Source organism: Maniola jurtina, chromosome 4, assembly GCF_905333055.1.
Source record: "Maniola jurtina chromosome 4, ilManJurt1.1, whole genome shotgun sequence".
Classification (NCBI taxonomy): Eukaryota; Metazoa; Arthropoda; class Insecta; order Lepidoptera; family Nymphalidae; genus Maniola; species Maniola jurtina.
In genome coordinates this window covers 16374873-16390267 of record NC_060032.1, presented here as the reverse complement: position 1 = coordinate 16390267, position 15395 = coordinate 16374873, and the positions used below count along the sequence as shown (strand labels likewise).

General features: G+C 42.8%; 1 protein-coding gene and 1 long non-coding RNA gene across 8 annotated transcripts in view; both read left to right on the top strand.

Moving 5' to 3' along the window:
- LOC123864258 overlaps positions 1-15395 on the top strand; it is a 28927-nt gene that overhangs the window by 556 nt on the left and 12976 nt on the right. For 2 of the 7 annotated variants that reach the window (XM_045904558.1, XM_045904553.1), the window contains exons 2-17: positions 219-3070; positions 3953-4251; positions 5300-5356; positions 7297-7428; positions 7651-7857; positions 8148-8247; positions 9390-9440; positions 11225-11324; positions 11690-11843; positions 12237-12367; positions 12879-12963; positions 13178-13276; positions 13585-13674; positions 14140-14309; positions 14672-14777; positions 14998-15260. In XM_045904558.1, coding sequence (XP_045760514.1) covers positions 219-3070; positions 3953-4251; positions 5300-5356; positions 7297-7428; positions 7651-7857; positions 8148-8247; positions 9390-9440; positions 11225-11324; positions 11690-11843; positions 12237-12367; positions 12879-12963; positions 13178-13276; positions 13585-13674; positions 14140-14309; positions 14672-14777; positions 14998-15260 — 4896 coding nt within the window. The remainder of the gene's footprint in view (positions 1-218; positions 3071-3952; positions 4252-5299; positions 5357-7296; positions 7429-7650; positions 7858-8147; positions 8248-9389; positions 9441-11224; positions 11325-11689; positions 11844-12236; positions 12368-12878; positions 12964-13177; positions 13277-13584; positions 13675-14139; positions 14310-14671; positions 14778-14997; positions 15261-15395) is intronic. The other 5 variants (XM_045904554.1, XM_045904559.1, XM_045904557.1 and 2 more) reach the window with 5 other exon arrangements.
- Positions 12378-12758, top strand: LOC123864276. Its single transcript, XR_006795742.1, has 3 exons — positions 12378-12414; positions 12527-12534; positions 12581-12758. It is a non-coding gene; the product is annotated as an uncharacterized LOC123864276 (long non-coding RNA).

Genomic DNA, 15395 nt, shown 5'->3' with positions numbered 1-15395 from the left:
AATAATTATATCACCTACTCTACAACCGAGTCAAAGATAATATAATAACAGTGGACATGTAACTACTTAAGTATTATATAAATACAATGTTAGCCATGCCTGATCTTAAATTAGAAAGTAGCAAACTATATTTGTGCACATTGTTAAACATTTCATTCTGTTTTGTTTTAAATTCTGCTTGTTTTTGTATGGTTTAGCAACAATTTATTTGATTTCAGCCATATGGGAACCAGCAGAGTATGTACCCTAACTACCAAGGAGCACCTGCCACAGCTCAGCAACAGCAAATGTGGCAAGCACCACAGCAGACACAGTATAACCAGCAGTATGGCCAGGTGTACCAGCAGCAGCCCTTTGTCAACAACTCTAATCAGTTCTTTCAGCAACCACAACAGCAACAGCAATACACTCAAAACTATACTAACCAGAACTTTGACAATGTACAGCAAGGGTATCAACCGAATTACTATCACAATCAAATGCCTCAGCAACCTAATTTCACCCAAAACGAAAACTCCGACACCTGGGAAGACAACTGGGGCTGGGGCTGGGAAGACTCCTCAAAGCAACAAAAGACTGCCAACCAAGTCACTAGCAACCAACCACCCCCACAGACACAAGCTTTTAATAATGCTAATGTCATAGAGGAAAGTTTTGCCTCCACCCAAAATTGGAACTGGTCCATGGAAGATAAAAAGGAGTCAGAATCCCGACAACTACCAGTACAAAATGTCCAGATAAATCAAGAAAATAGTTTAGAAGCTGCTAATGTAGTGAATCACAATACAGGAAATATTAGTGAACCTAGCCCTCTGCAGAGTGCAAGCAATATTCCTGCACAGGACAACTCAAACCAAGTTAAAAACTTAAGTGATAAAGAAGTGAAAGAACATTTACCCAACTTGGCGCTAGGGAAGCGTTTCCACATAGAAAATTTAACTCCTCAGTGGTCCATTGAGTCTCAAATGTCACAGGATTCCAGTGACGGACCACTCACCCAATCAGAGGGCACCTACAGAAGTGAAAACCAATCTAGAAACTCTAGCAAAAGTAGTCCTGGACCAAACACGGATGCTTCTAACTTTAATTATTCTTTGTCTGGATTTAATGAAATGAGTATCACAAATACTGAGACATCAAAACACACAGATGACTCCACAACATCCAACATAAATAATAATAATAGGAGAGAAAGCTATGATGAATTAGCCAACTCTGTGCAAGAAATGACCATAAATAACCATGAAAACCGTGCTGTGGATGCCAACCGTCCTGTCCACAGTAGTGAAACTGTACGAGAGAATAAGCAATCAATAATGCAACCTTTACCGTCCCCGTCTCCTGCTGTTTCTTCAGTGTCCAATCAGTTTATCCCGCAACAACCCCCAATGTCCAGCCTCCCTTCAGTGTCCCACATCTCTCAAACCTCATCAACACCTGCAATACCTTCTCCTAGTTATGTTACACATCCCACACAGACAATACAACCACCAACTAATCTACCAACTCCACCAACATCCATTCCTCCTACTAACTTACCACCACCATCAATGGGTCCTCCCACTAACATGCCTCCTTCTTCATCAGCCTTGTCACATCCTCCTAATAATTTCCCTCCATCTTCTAGTCAAAATCCTTTCAAAAGTGCTTCACCCTTTTCACATAAAAATATTCCCAAAATATCACCCCTAAATCCTCAACCTCAGACATTCTCGCCCCAAGTGCCGAGCGCTAACCTAGCGTCGCCGGGCGTCGTCACACAAATCCTTCAGCAGGACAGACTCTCTTCAAGCTTCGGTGCTAATTTAGAAACCACACCTGACAACTCGGAGAGGCCTGATCAACCGCAAATGACGAATTATAGATCTATGCCTATTTCCCAACAAGTGCCCGACAATTTAGAAATAGCACCACAGAATGATAGAAACAAGTACTTGCAGACTGCACATTTATCCACTGGGGATTATGGGGAAAACACTGATTTTAGTCGCAGTGTTCCTCCACCGGGATTGAGGAGGATGGGCGTGGGACAACAGGAAGTGGAATACAATCAAAGTCTAAATATATCGGGCGATGAACCTCCTCCTGGCCTAGCGCGGATGGTCCCCGGTCAGCAAAACGAAATCGACAACTCCTACAATCAAGGGGGTGACGACGATTACATGGATCGGCAAATTGACGGGCAGCCGATGGACGATAGCGCCCGGCCGTACCGCCAAGCTGACGGCCAGCAGACTCCGGACTACACACAAGCTTCGACAAATCGGGGAAGCGACAGAAGGCCTGTAGGCCTGGACAGAATGGTGCCCGGGGAGCCCAGCAACGAGGAGTATCTACAATATCAGACCAGTAATTTTGGTGGAGTCAATGAGCACAGAGTAGTGACAGGCGTAGACCACGACTATCCTATTGCAACTGATGCCGGACCATCAGATATTCGTGAACAGAATGTTGACGGTTCAGACTATACTGAACCGACACCCAGGAATCCTTCCAGGAGTATAATCGGCGTTCGGGAAGCCAGCAACGCCACCTCGCCAGACTTCAGTCTGTCTGTCGACGATCAACAGAGAGAAATTACGATGGAAGGCGAAAACCTGCAGGACTTGAGTTCGGTATCGGCGGTGGACGTCCCGTTTCCTCGGGAAGCACCGTACGATGGATCAAACGCTAACATTGCGGAGACGACCAAAGACAGACACGACGCCGTTAATGCTGCTGAATATGAGATGAGTAACTCGCGAAGGCAGTCTCTGAATTGCGTTACTTCGGGGGAAGATTCCGGCAGAGATCGAGCTTTCAAGGCGTCTCCGAGGAAGGACAGGGATAAGACTAAGTCGAAGGATCGCGAGCGAGACAAAGAGAGGGACAAGGACAGAGGTCGCTACTCCCGCGGCGATAGGAAGTACGATCGCGAGTCGGAGAGGCGGGCCGGCAAGGAGGCGGGCCGCAAGGAGCGGAGGCCGCGTGAAGAGAGCCCCGACGCGCGCCGCCCGCGGCGCAGCGCGCGCAGCCAGCGCTACGAGACCGAGGACACCGACTATTACAGCGATCGAGAAAGGGATCGCAGGTGACGCTCACATTTCTTAACATTTTTGACAAATACTAAAAAGATCACTACCCATAATTATAAATGCGTACGTGTTTGTTTGTTGGTTTGCTCTTCAATCACGTCGTAATCTATTTACATGAATGTTTTGGTGACATATTTTGGTCCTGGAAAATCAGAGTTCTCACAGGATTTTTTTTTTTTTTGATATTTCTAGGCTATCTGCAATCAGTCATTTGCCGACTATAATCAGATTGTATGAGTGCGTAAACAGGATTTTTTAAAAACTAAATTCACGCAGACGAAGTCGCGGGCATCAGCTAGAAAGAATATTTTTATGATAAGAGACAGGATTAGTTAGATTAATTTATTGCTGTCGTAAATCATTGGGTTAGTCGGTTATCTGTATAAAAATGCAATTTTTGCTAAAACTCTAAAGACTGTGCTTATGTACTTCAGTTTTAAAATTTTCAATCAAAATAATTACATACTGCTGATCCATGACGCCAGTTAGAATTTGAAAATTTTTGCTTGTCAAGGTCTCCTTCTTTAGGAAAAGAATAAAATCGCATGGGACCATGTCTGGACGATAGGGTACCTGATAAAGCACACTCACAGCCTCTGTAAAAACACAGGGACAAGCTAAAGTTCTGCTGAACTTTAGCTTGTCCCTTGTTTTCATTTCACATAAGTATATCTCCTGCAACCAAGTTTCAAATTAATGCGTATTTATGAATAATAGAGGAAACATACAATATATAGCAGCATAATTAAAATAAGAAGAATGTCATAACCTGTACCTCATAACTGTTTATATGGGGCCAAGCCATCAGTGAATCAGTTTATGCTTTTATACTTCTATAGATTTCACTTGTGAAATAACTCAAATGTCAATAATTGCAGGCAGCACAGAGAGGGTTCATACACATCGTCGAAGCCGCCGCGCGACGACAAGGAGCGTCGCTACGACGACCGCGGCGAGCGCAGTGAGCGCAGTGAGCGCCGGCGACACACCACCCTGGAGCGCGACCGCCGCTACGACGACGAGCGCACGCGCCGCAGCGACCGGCACCGCGACCGCGACCGAGACCGCGACCGCGACCGCGACCGCTTCGAACATCGCTACCGGGACATAGACCCGAGGAAGTACGCCTCGCTGAGAAGAAACAAGGACTATAAAGATGAGGATGAACGAAGAAAAGGTTAGTGTGCATATTGTCCACAAATGTTTTTATTAGTGAAATAGGTCTCAGCTACTTTAACAAGATGTTGAAACAATTTCTTTCTCTTATACTCGTCTGTCCTGAAAATGTGCCATATATATGGAAAGAATGATTTTAGGCTTATATTGTGGTTTAAGTACATATTATAATGTGAATTTACGTGTAGATACCCCAATTAACACAATGGTTTTAAATTATCGATATTTCGACCCAATTGCATGAGTCGTGGTCACTATGAACTGCAGGGCTGCGAGAGATGAAGTTTAAGTTGTCATTGGCAGTAGCGAACTGCTCGCTACTTGGGTAGTATTGATACTTCAAAATCATCATATTAATCGTGGTATGTACCCATTATTTATTTATATTATAATAAAAGGTCTGTAAAAAGGCTTCACTTCAAAAAAAAGTCAGGGTGGTTTTTAAAGCAAAACTGATACATGTTTGGTGCAATATAGGTTGCATTATAGCAATATTTGATATGCCCAGATCAAGCTTATCTATCATTTTATCTTGTTATTGTATTCTATGGGGCATTTTAAGATTAGATTAAATACAGATACCTTTTGACCAATATCGTAATAAACTAGAAGCAACATGACTGTCTGAGATGTAATCTAATAAGTGTAGAGTAAGTATGGCAGTTATAGATTTAAATTGATTTGCCTGACGCTGAAATGTAGCTGAGCTGTGAAGTTGACATTAACATCTGTATAATCGTCGATTTGACTTTTGAGTTGTTTCACCGACAGCCTCGCATCCAAATGCGCATTGCGACGATATGAATAAATGATAGATTTTGGATGTTTATAGCAGAAGAATCTGGAAACTCATTATGTAATTATCCCTTGAGAACCTCTTACCAATATGTTGTTAAGGGATAGGAGTTATGACCCTCAATAATAAATAATTAAAGCTGAGAGAGGAAGAGTTCTCGGTGTGCTTTTTTATCAGTAAAAACAGATCGCTTACAACTTCATCAAAAAATGCACACAGATCCTTAGATGCTATATAATGTTTTATTTTGCAGTTGTAACGTTCAGTGGTTCAGCCAAGTCAGATAGGAGTAGTAGTAATAAGGGCGAAGGTACCTCCGTCTCCTTGTAACTGTGTGATGCAATGTACAGACCCATCGAGGCAGAAACATACTTGAAACACGGGACGCGAACCGATAAATCTTGTCATGTGTTGAATCAATTCAAATCTTAGTCAAATAAAAAGACTTGTCTAAATATTATAAATATAAAAATAAAGTTCAAAACTGAAACCCAACTATAGTAAGGCCAATAATAACCAATAATTATTTATTATCTAACATTATTGCATACGAGAGATAAGGACAGAGATAATAATAACTGTCTCTCCTTATCTCTCGTACGCAATAATCTTACGTCTCGTTGATCTTACTTAATAAATGTTGAAATAACCAAGGTGTTGTCTTTCTGTCGCTTGGTATATTTTAACATTCTACTCTGTTTATATTTTATGAATTCAGAATTTTCTCCTCTTTCATTTGAGATATCAATCCATACAATAGTAAAACAAAAATTCAGATACCCTCACTTCTTTGGATGTAACATCCGCCATATTGATTTTGCTCACATAGTATAATTTTTTCCATCAAAATCGGCTCAGTAGCTAATTAATACGATTTTATTTGATTCGAAACTTGACGGGTTTCATACGGTTACGGCGCGTGTTGAAAGTATGTCTCCGCCCTTACACTGGCTAATCTACATTCTGCATTCCACCATATAGCTTCTTAATCCGCATCAGTGTTACATAAGAGACAATACGCAGAAATTATCATTTGTTATGCATGCCACATGGTTTGAGCCAGTTTAAACTTACACAACCAAATTGTTTTGCGCAATGACTCATCGAAATATACCATTACTTTTAAAAAAACACTCAAAACATACAGCAGTAGCCCGATTCCGTAAAACCTGCATCAATCATGATTACAATCGCAATTGTTGTGATTGGCTGAATTTATGGTATTCTTGTTGCAACAATGCATTGTAGCCAATAGTGAGCGAACGTGAACTAATCAGTGATGAATTCGATCGTGACATTATAGCTGTCATTCTACCCTAATATAATCCTACTCTATGATTCTACCGCAGCGCAGTCGAGGGGCTGATTGATGTACCACAACAATCTGAAAATAATCACTACCCATATTATAATGGCAAAGTGTGTTTTTTTCGTTAGTTTATTAGTTTGTTGGTGGGTTGGTTTGTCTTTTAATCATACTGCATTGCTCATGTTGCTTCGTGCAATGGATTGACCTGATTGTTACATGGATATAGTTGAGGACCTGGAGAGTGACATGGCCAACTTTTTATCCCGGAAAATCTAAAAAATTCCCACGGGATTTTTAAAAACCTAAATCCACGCGGATGAAGTCACGGGCATCAGCTAGTATACCATAATAATAATTTGTACTAACAAGAATACAACAGTATCATAAAGTGGATATAATTTAATAAATGCAAGAAATTCATGTTTGATGACTTATTTACTTATATATTTTTTAAATTAATAGTCGCATGTCGCTTGTTAATATAATGCTTTATTTTATTTCTTAAATGAAAAAAGTTGGCAAGTATACCTACCTATGAGATCCTGTAGCCATGAAATTAAATTTAACTAAAAAAAATATAATATCCAAGATACAGCTCAACTTATGACAGGTTTTCTGGAATGCCTAAGTGCTAATTTAGATTTGGAAGTAAACTTTAGCCAAGGATAGATTAGAAACCGTTCAGGATCAAAGAGCAAAACCTCTTTCAATTGTCTATTAATAGACCACTGAAAGAGAAGTTTTTGCTTCCACACTTGGCCAGTGTGGTTCGCCTAAGTTCTTCTTATTTCGAGGGACAACTCCGTACTCAGTTCTTCTATCTTAGTCTGCGTCATCCCTTACCACCAGGTGAGATTGCAGTCAAGGGCTAACTTGTAATGGAATTTAAAAAAATATTGGGTACAAGAACGATGTAAGTTTGAGGCCATAACTTTCGGTAGGCGAGGCGTACTCATCGGGTTCGCGGGCGGGGTCGCGCGAGGCCACGGCCACGGACGAGGAGGCGGAGGAGCCGCGGCGCCGCGCGCACCGCGACCAGCGGCGCAGGCATCGATATCATCATTACTATGAAGGTATGTCCCGACCTCCACACTCGATTGCGACTCGTTTGATGTCGCCTATCCACCTGGCGGAGGGTCTTCCAACGCTGCTCTTTCCGGTACGAGGTCGCCATTCTAGCACCTTGGCACCCCAATCCCCTTTCGACTAATCACGTGAGAGTCGGTTATTACTAGTTATATTTATAGTGGATATTACGATAATTTAAACGCCAAAATATTTCTCGTATCCGTCAGGCTACGAGGCGGCGGCTGTGGCGGGCGTGCCCGGCGCGGGAGTGGGCGCGGGCGTGACGCGCGCGGGCTGGGACGAGGCGCTGGAGGCGCAGCGGCGTCAGTACGAGTACTACGAGCGACTGAGGCGCACGGATCCCGCGGCGTACATGCGCCTCTACAAGCAGCTGCTCAACCCGGGGCTGTACGGACACGCCGCGTATGCTGACGGTGAGTGACAAAGCACGGAATACTCAAGATTCACTCCACGTCAAGTATGCTTTCGGCAGGCGGAGTACTCCTTAATAGCTCCTAATTGTTTTCACTTCTGTCCTTCAGTCCTCACTGATTACCATTTTTTTTATTTCACTTGACTTCTTTGTATGAACCGGATTGCACCGCACTAAACCGGATCAGTCCAGTTCAGTTGGGTAAAAATTGCTTTCATAGAAAAATACTTTGTTTCGCTTCTGTAGTGTGTCTTTGCCTATCTGCAAAGAAGTTTCATTTGAATGATTCAGTTCCAGGCTACGGGCAGCTGGGCTACGAGGGTCGCGCGGAGGAGCGCGGCAGCGTGCACTCGGGCCGCTCCAGCGCCAACGGCCTCAAGCCCGCCGACACGTACGTGTGCGCACCAACACTACACGCACGCCACGCTTCACACGCCACACATACGCACCCGCACACACGCAGAGCTGTGTTACGTCAGCAACGACGTGCGACATTCCGTCATACTAGTCAACTGGCTTTAAGCAGCATCCATGTCAAGCTGTAGACTTATATTGTTATGACACTACAGTGAAGCGGTGATAACCTAGTGGTTGTGGTTAAGGCGTCATTCTCCTACACGAGGAGTCAAGGTTCAATCCCGGGCACGCATCTCTAAAATTTCGGAGCTATGTGCGTTTTGAGCAATTAAATATCACTTGCTTTTACAGTGAAGGAGAACATCATGAGGATCAGAAGAGGAGTCATTTATGCAGCTTATACAAAATATACACACACACATATCCATCAATATTAAAATACATTTTATATTGTTTGAAATTAACACTTTGCATATTCATTTTGTATTTATTTGTGTAGTAAAGTTTGATATAAACCTTTTATATAAATTCATGATATAATATGATGTATTCTACTAAAATCAAACTTTGCTACAATACATTCATCAGTATTCATGATCATGGTTTGCACCATGGGATTTTTGGAGTCAATGGATTTATGATGCTTTGCTGTATTGGCATTTGAGTTTTGTATCCAGACACTGATTTTCTGTTGATTTATATTTTTGTAACGATTTTTTCATAATGAAAAATGGGTTAGTTTGGATACAAAAATATTTTGGATTGTAAATTGTATTGCGTTCATTACCGTAACTGAAAAGTATTAAAGGTCGAGCACGTCACGTGTCATCGTACAACATTCTACAGGCATGAACACTTCTTTATATAAGCATTTTCAATCGGATTTGCATGAATTCAGTCTGTTCTTTAACAGCCAAAGTTAATAATAATAATGAATCACTATCTGTCCATAAGTTAGCAATGTTGATGTGTATCAAGAAGTTACCAGAAGCTTCGGACAGTATAAAAGATAAGATCACCTTTCTTCATTTTTGCTAGCGTTCTGGTTAAAGTACCTGGGTAAATCTTTTCGAGACCACGACCGCGATTAGCTATGGCCGCAGAGTTACGGTAGCGAACGCACGTCGCTTACTGCACATGCGTGCGTGTAGTGTGGTGACCGTGTGCTCGCCGTAGGTACTACGGGCGCCGCGACGCCGCCTCGCTGCGCACCGACTTCTCCGACAGGTACGCGCACACTTGCCACACACTACACAACCCCAGCACACTTACAGAGGGCTTTATGCTGTAAAACCTGCTATAATCAAAGGTAGACTTTGCGCCACTATATTAAAACCCAGCCTTTAGGTGTGAAGGTTCACTAGTCTAATTTTATATAATTTTTTATGATACTGTTTTACCTATTACTCAAGGAAATTTCTAAATATTTTTTTTAAATACAAATCAAAAATTGCGGTACGGGCAGGATTCGAACCTGCATCTTCTGGGAATTGTGCCCGATGCCTTGACCACAGTTTGCCTTGCTGCAAGTCCCGAAATACGAGATAATATGTATGTTCACCCAGTACTGAAGCGACTGTTAACTCCAGTTATCGAATCCAGCCGGTTATCCAATTTTTGAAATGTATTTTTAAAAAAGTCCTATTTTTGTCCAAAGTTCAAGTAAAAGTCTTAGATCTAACTGTGAAGGTCAGCTTTTGGCTGAAACCGAAGGTCTTATTATAATGAATCAGACACATCATATTACGAATTCTAAAAAGATTAAATTGCATTCCAAATGTGTGCACTACTTAGGCGTTTCATATTTCAATATATTTTTAGGGTTCTGTATCCGAAGGGTGCCATCAGGACCCTTCACCCTAATATTAAACCTCCGCTGTCCGTCCGTCCGTCTGTTAGCGGGCTGTATCTCATGAACCTTTATTATAAATAGAGAGTTGAAATGTTCACAGATTGTGCAAATTTTCTATGGTCGCTATAACAAATAATAAAAATTTCAAAATGACCGCTAGGCAAATTAATTAAATATTAAAAAGTAAACAGTGTTATATCTAGTACGATGGTACGGAACTCTTCGTGTGCGAGTTTGATTCGCACTTGACCAGTTTTATAAATTACTTGACCTTGTTTTGCGTCTGCACAAAATTTCGTTTGGTCAGATTTTAATAGGTATATCGTAAGTAACGAAATCATTTGAAAGTATTGTTTACTGTAAATATTCACGCATTCATGTACGATTTATTTATTTGCAAAGTTAGTTCATCACTCATTCACCATCTAAAGTAAATATAAACAACTTAGTTTGCATGTATTCATATCATTCACTGCATTTTTAGCTTTTATAGGAAGTGTTTAAATTAAGAAATCAGTTTTAGTTTTGGCAATTTGGAAGGAAACAACTTAATTGGATTGAATCAGATGGTAACTATGGATTTATGTAAAAACTAAAAACGGTGTTTGAAAAATCAGGTAAAATTTAAACTAAGAAAATCGCTGTTGAACTTTTGCCATTCAGCACAATTTCTAGGACTGTGATTTTAATTTCGATCTTGTTCCACAATACGATCTATATTAGTTTCACTTATCTTATTCAGTTTAATACAAACCTTAAACTGAACTAACTGAGGTCGAAAAGTATTATCACCCTTGCTTCAATGTTCCTTGTCTGTTGAAAAAAAAAATCAATTTTAGTACAAAAGTTTTTTATTAAAATGAAGCTTTAACAAAGTGCTATCGAACTGTATCCCTTAGCTTGCTCAGAAGATAAACAAATCGGAGAAACGCGTAAATGACGTGTTACCAGGTGCTGTAGAACTCTGAAGTTAGAGTTTTCACTCGTATTTTTTTGTGGTTTCATTGTCAGTTCGCAGTAACAAGATCGAATGGACCGCGTGTAGTACCTACACCTCTTACGCATTTCTGTGAGAAGCTCCTTGTAAACTAAGGAAAACTAAAGTATATCATGATGTAGTCTTGTATGGTTATATAATGTGCCAATATTTGTGTGGTAGGGAGCTGACGACGGACATGTCGCTCAACTTACACTTGGAGGAGTCCACGGTGCGCTCCGAACGTATGACGCCCTTCAAGTATTCCACCGCGCACGTTAAGGTACGTCACCCTTTCTATTCATTACTACATGACAACTGCGATTTGGATCGAGTAAGATCTAGGTTTTAAAATCTTGTTCAAATTATTTGATTTCCCGCCTCTGGGATGAAAGATGGCTGTCCTAAATATCGTCAAAATTGGTTAGCAGATGGACCCTGAAATACCTTTTCACACATACACTAAATTGGTGTCTACAGCAGGTCAGATTACAGCCAAGTGCTAGTCTATAAATTAAAAAAAACGCTTTTAAACCTAAGTTTTGGACACTCACCGTTAATTAAACTTATGTTAAAATATTTAGGGTGGATGCCCTAACGTGTTCTACTTTCCTGCTTCTAGTGGTTACAGTAAATGTGTTTTCCCAGGGTGCCCTGAGCGCGCGCGCGCTGGTGGTGGTGCGTGCGGGCTACCCGGTGGACGGGCGCGCGGCCGCGCTGTCCGTGCTGCCGCTCACACAGTTGCTGCAAAGAGACCCGCTGGCGGCTGAACTGGCCGCTTATCCAGGACCACTGCTGAAGGGTGAGTGACAATGGAAAACAGCTAATTTGTTTTATACTAGTACTTTTTCTGAAAAACCAAAAAAGTTCCTGGAAGATATTAAATTGGCAAAAAAAAACTCTTTAAAAACATTTTAACGCTGAAACCGTAATCTTCTTCTTTGGGGCTCTGCAGGTCCTTGAATTCCTGTATCACTTCGCCCGTCTCCAATCCACCAATTTTACAGTTTCGCGCCAATACTTGTCGCCGCCAGGTACAGCTGCACTGTCCCAGCAGGAATTAGAATAGCTCCCTTAGTTCTTCAGGGTGTACGATGTGTTTCTCTAAATGGATGCTACGTTTCGGTAACATAGTAGAAAATGTTTTGCTATCGCTCCTGTAATGCTCACAAAGCTCAATGGTTGTCGATGGCAGGTGTGACCCACAAGAAGAGCGTGGTGGAGTACTGCGTGCGGCGCGCGCGGGACGCGGCGTGCGCCGGCGCGGACGTGGCGGGCCACGCGCTGCTGTGGGAGCTGCTGGCGCTGCTGCTGCGGCAGAACGGGGTGAGTTGCAACAGTACTACCACTTTTATGAGTTACGCCGATGTACAGTCAAAGGCTGTAAGTCGTTTAGCACCTTGATGATCATATTCGCGTGGCACGGTTATGCACATGCGTTAGGTATGTGGGGCGTGTTTATAGAACAGGTCATAAGGTCATAAGTGCGACAGGTTTTTGATGCAATAGTTTCACGAATTCTGAGGCTGACCTCAAAAGAAATCTTGTTTTCGAATGGCGCGAAAATATCTCAGCCAATTATAGCGTGCGTCCGTCTGCTATTGGCTGTTGCCTACGCGCCATATTTTGTACGTGTGAATTATGAGCGAGATATTCTTGCTGTTCTTGTGTTTAAAATCTTAACTTCAAACAATAAGGTCTATATTTCATTGGTGTACATTAGAAACCGCGTTTTGAAAAACAGGGTGTGGGAGAGAGAGAGTAGAAGATAATGAGAACATAATGAATGATTGGTTATGATATAATGGGTGTTTCTACTGTAACGTTGTTGTCGCAGGTGGTGGTCGGCTCCGACATCGCGGAGCTGCTGATGAAGAACACTAAGGAGTTCGAGTACAGGATCTCATCCTCCAGGAACACTGGTGATGCTTGCTTACTACTTACATTTTCATCCCATGTAGATTGTCTCAGAGAAAAAAACCTAGAGGGAACTTCCTGTTGATCTAGAATCATGAAATTTGACAGGTAGCAATTTCTTTATAGCACAAGTGAAGGAAAACCCACGAACACGTGGTTACATCAAATTTTTTTAATTTTTTTGTCAAGTAAGTATATTTATTTTCGTTTGTTGTACAGAAAGTTGCGGGTCTCCTCAGTCAGGCGCTGTTGATGGTGAGGAGGAGGAAAGAGAGATTTCGTCCCCTCCACTACACCATACACTTCCTGATATGACAAGTTAGTATGCTGCCGCTACGAATTCTGAGCACCCCGACCCCAAGCAGTCTTGTATGTCCTATCCCTGGAGTGTCCTATGGAAGGGGCGACGAAGCGAGTCTTCTGGCGTAGCCCATTCAAAAAAACACTCTTGCGTCCATTCCACTGTTTAGTAGTAAATTTACAAAAATGTATTTCAAAACCTAGGAGTCGGCGGTGGAGGAGAGTGGTATAGAAGGAAATTTTACAACATATATTTCTTTAGATATTGTTCTACATAAACCTGACAGTGTTGTAAAAGTGAAAATAAATATGGCTGTTGTTTTCAGTGCAAGAGGAGGAGCCGAAGATAGACGAGCAAGAGGCGTTAGATCGCTTCCGGGAGTACCTCATTTATGGCAACCGACAGGAAGCTTTAGGTTCGTTGTTCAGTTATGTCGATTTCTAATCTAATTATTGCTTATTTCGTGGTATAACGACATATTATAACGGGCAATTTTATGACTTTCTTTGTCGATATTTCGACCCAGTTGCATGAGTCGTGGTCGGACGGGACTGCAGTGCTGCGGGAGATGAAGTTCGAGCTGTTACGGGCAGTAGCGAACTATCCTCTTTTTAATTTTTTTCGCTGGAGCTTCACGAGCTGTCCTTTAAATACACTCACAACGTCACTATTACCTTTGGATGTCGTAATGGGTCGAAATATTGACAAAGAAAGTCGTAAAATTAATTTCAGGTCTCTACCTATTATGGTTCATGAGATACAGCTCGCTGACTAACAGACGGACGGACAGCGGAGTCTTAGTGATAGGGTCCCGGGTACTTTCAGGTACGGAACTCTAAAATAGAATGTTGAGTTAACGACGTGTGTATCTGTCGTGCAGAGTGGGCGATGCGCTGCGGGCTGTGGGGGCACGCGCTGCAGCTGGCGGCGCACGGCGAGCGGCGCGCGCGCGCCGCGGTGTGCGCGCGCTTCGTGGCGTCGCTGCGCGCGGCCGACCCGCTGCACTCGCTGTACGCCGCGCTCGCGCACCGCGCGCCGCCCGCCGCCACCGTGAGTCGTTACCTTCACTACTTCTGATAAGAAGGGGAATACAATTAAGTTTTTGGGATTCTGTAGTAAAATAAACTATTCATTTCGTCCAATTTTTTCAGGGTAACTTCTGAACATAAAAAGTGAGAGCCACCTAGAGGATTTGAGAAGATACCTCATTAAGTATAGGTATTTCAAAACAGGGTTTTAGACAGTTCGTGAAAAAAACTACTGTTCAAGAAATATGACCGCCATACAGACATCATGCCAAGGAGCTCTACCTGAAATTGTGTGTTTAGACTTTCGACACGGACTTCACCAGTTTTTGCCTGTCAATATTTTATATGATGAAATATCATATTAAGTGTAATTGTTTATCGCAGTGCGTGTCGGACGAGCGCTGGGGCGACTGGCGGCCGCACGCCGCCATCATCCTGTCCAACGCTTCGTCCAAGCCGGAGCAGGACCGTCGCACGCTCACGCAGCTCGGTAATACCAATATTTCTTATCATCTCTGTCTCATTCACATGCGCTCGTGCAATTAGTTTGACTGCCACTGCTTGGCGTTTGTGTCGTTTGCTCTTTATAGAAAACAAATTGTTAATAGAATTATTTTAACTTTTATCTACACTTGAACGAAATTCCGAAATAAAAATACTGCGTATATGACCTTCACTCCACTCGCTATAACTCCCGATGTGCTTGGCAGGTGACTCGCTGTGCGCGCGCGGGCTGGTATGGTCGGCGCAGTTCTGCTACCTTTCGGCCGGCGTGCCCTTCGCGCCGCACCCGCTCGCGCCGCTGCAGCGCACGCCGCCCGCGCGCGTGGCGCCGCCGCGCCTGGCGCTGCTGCTAGCCGACTCGCGCGCCGCCACGCTGCCGCGCTTCGCCTCCAACCAGGCCGTGTTCGCCACCGAGATCTACGAGTATGCGCTCTCGCTGAGCCAGGACTACGTGCTGGACGAGCTCACCGTGAGTTTCTTATCATCAGCTCAACAAACTACTAAACTCTGTGATCCAGTTCGAACTTCGAAGGACCGCTGTCAGCTCGCGACCAGCTAACGATAATCGAAACATTTGTATATTCATGCTATGATCCGGTTTGAA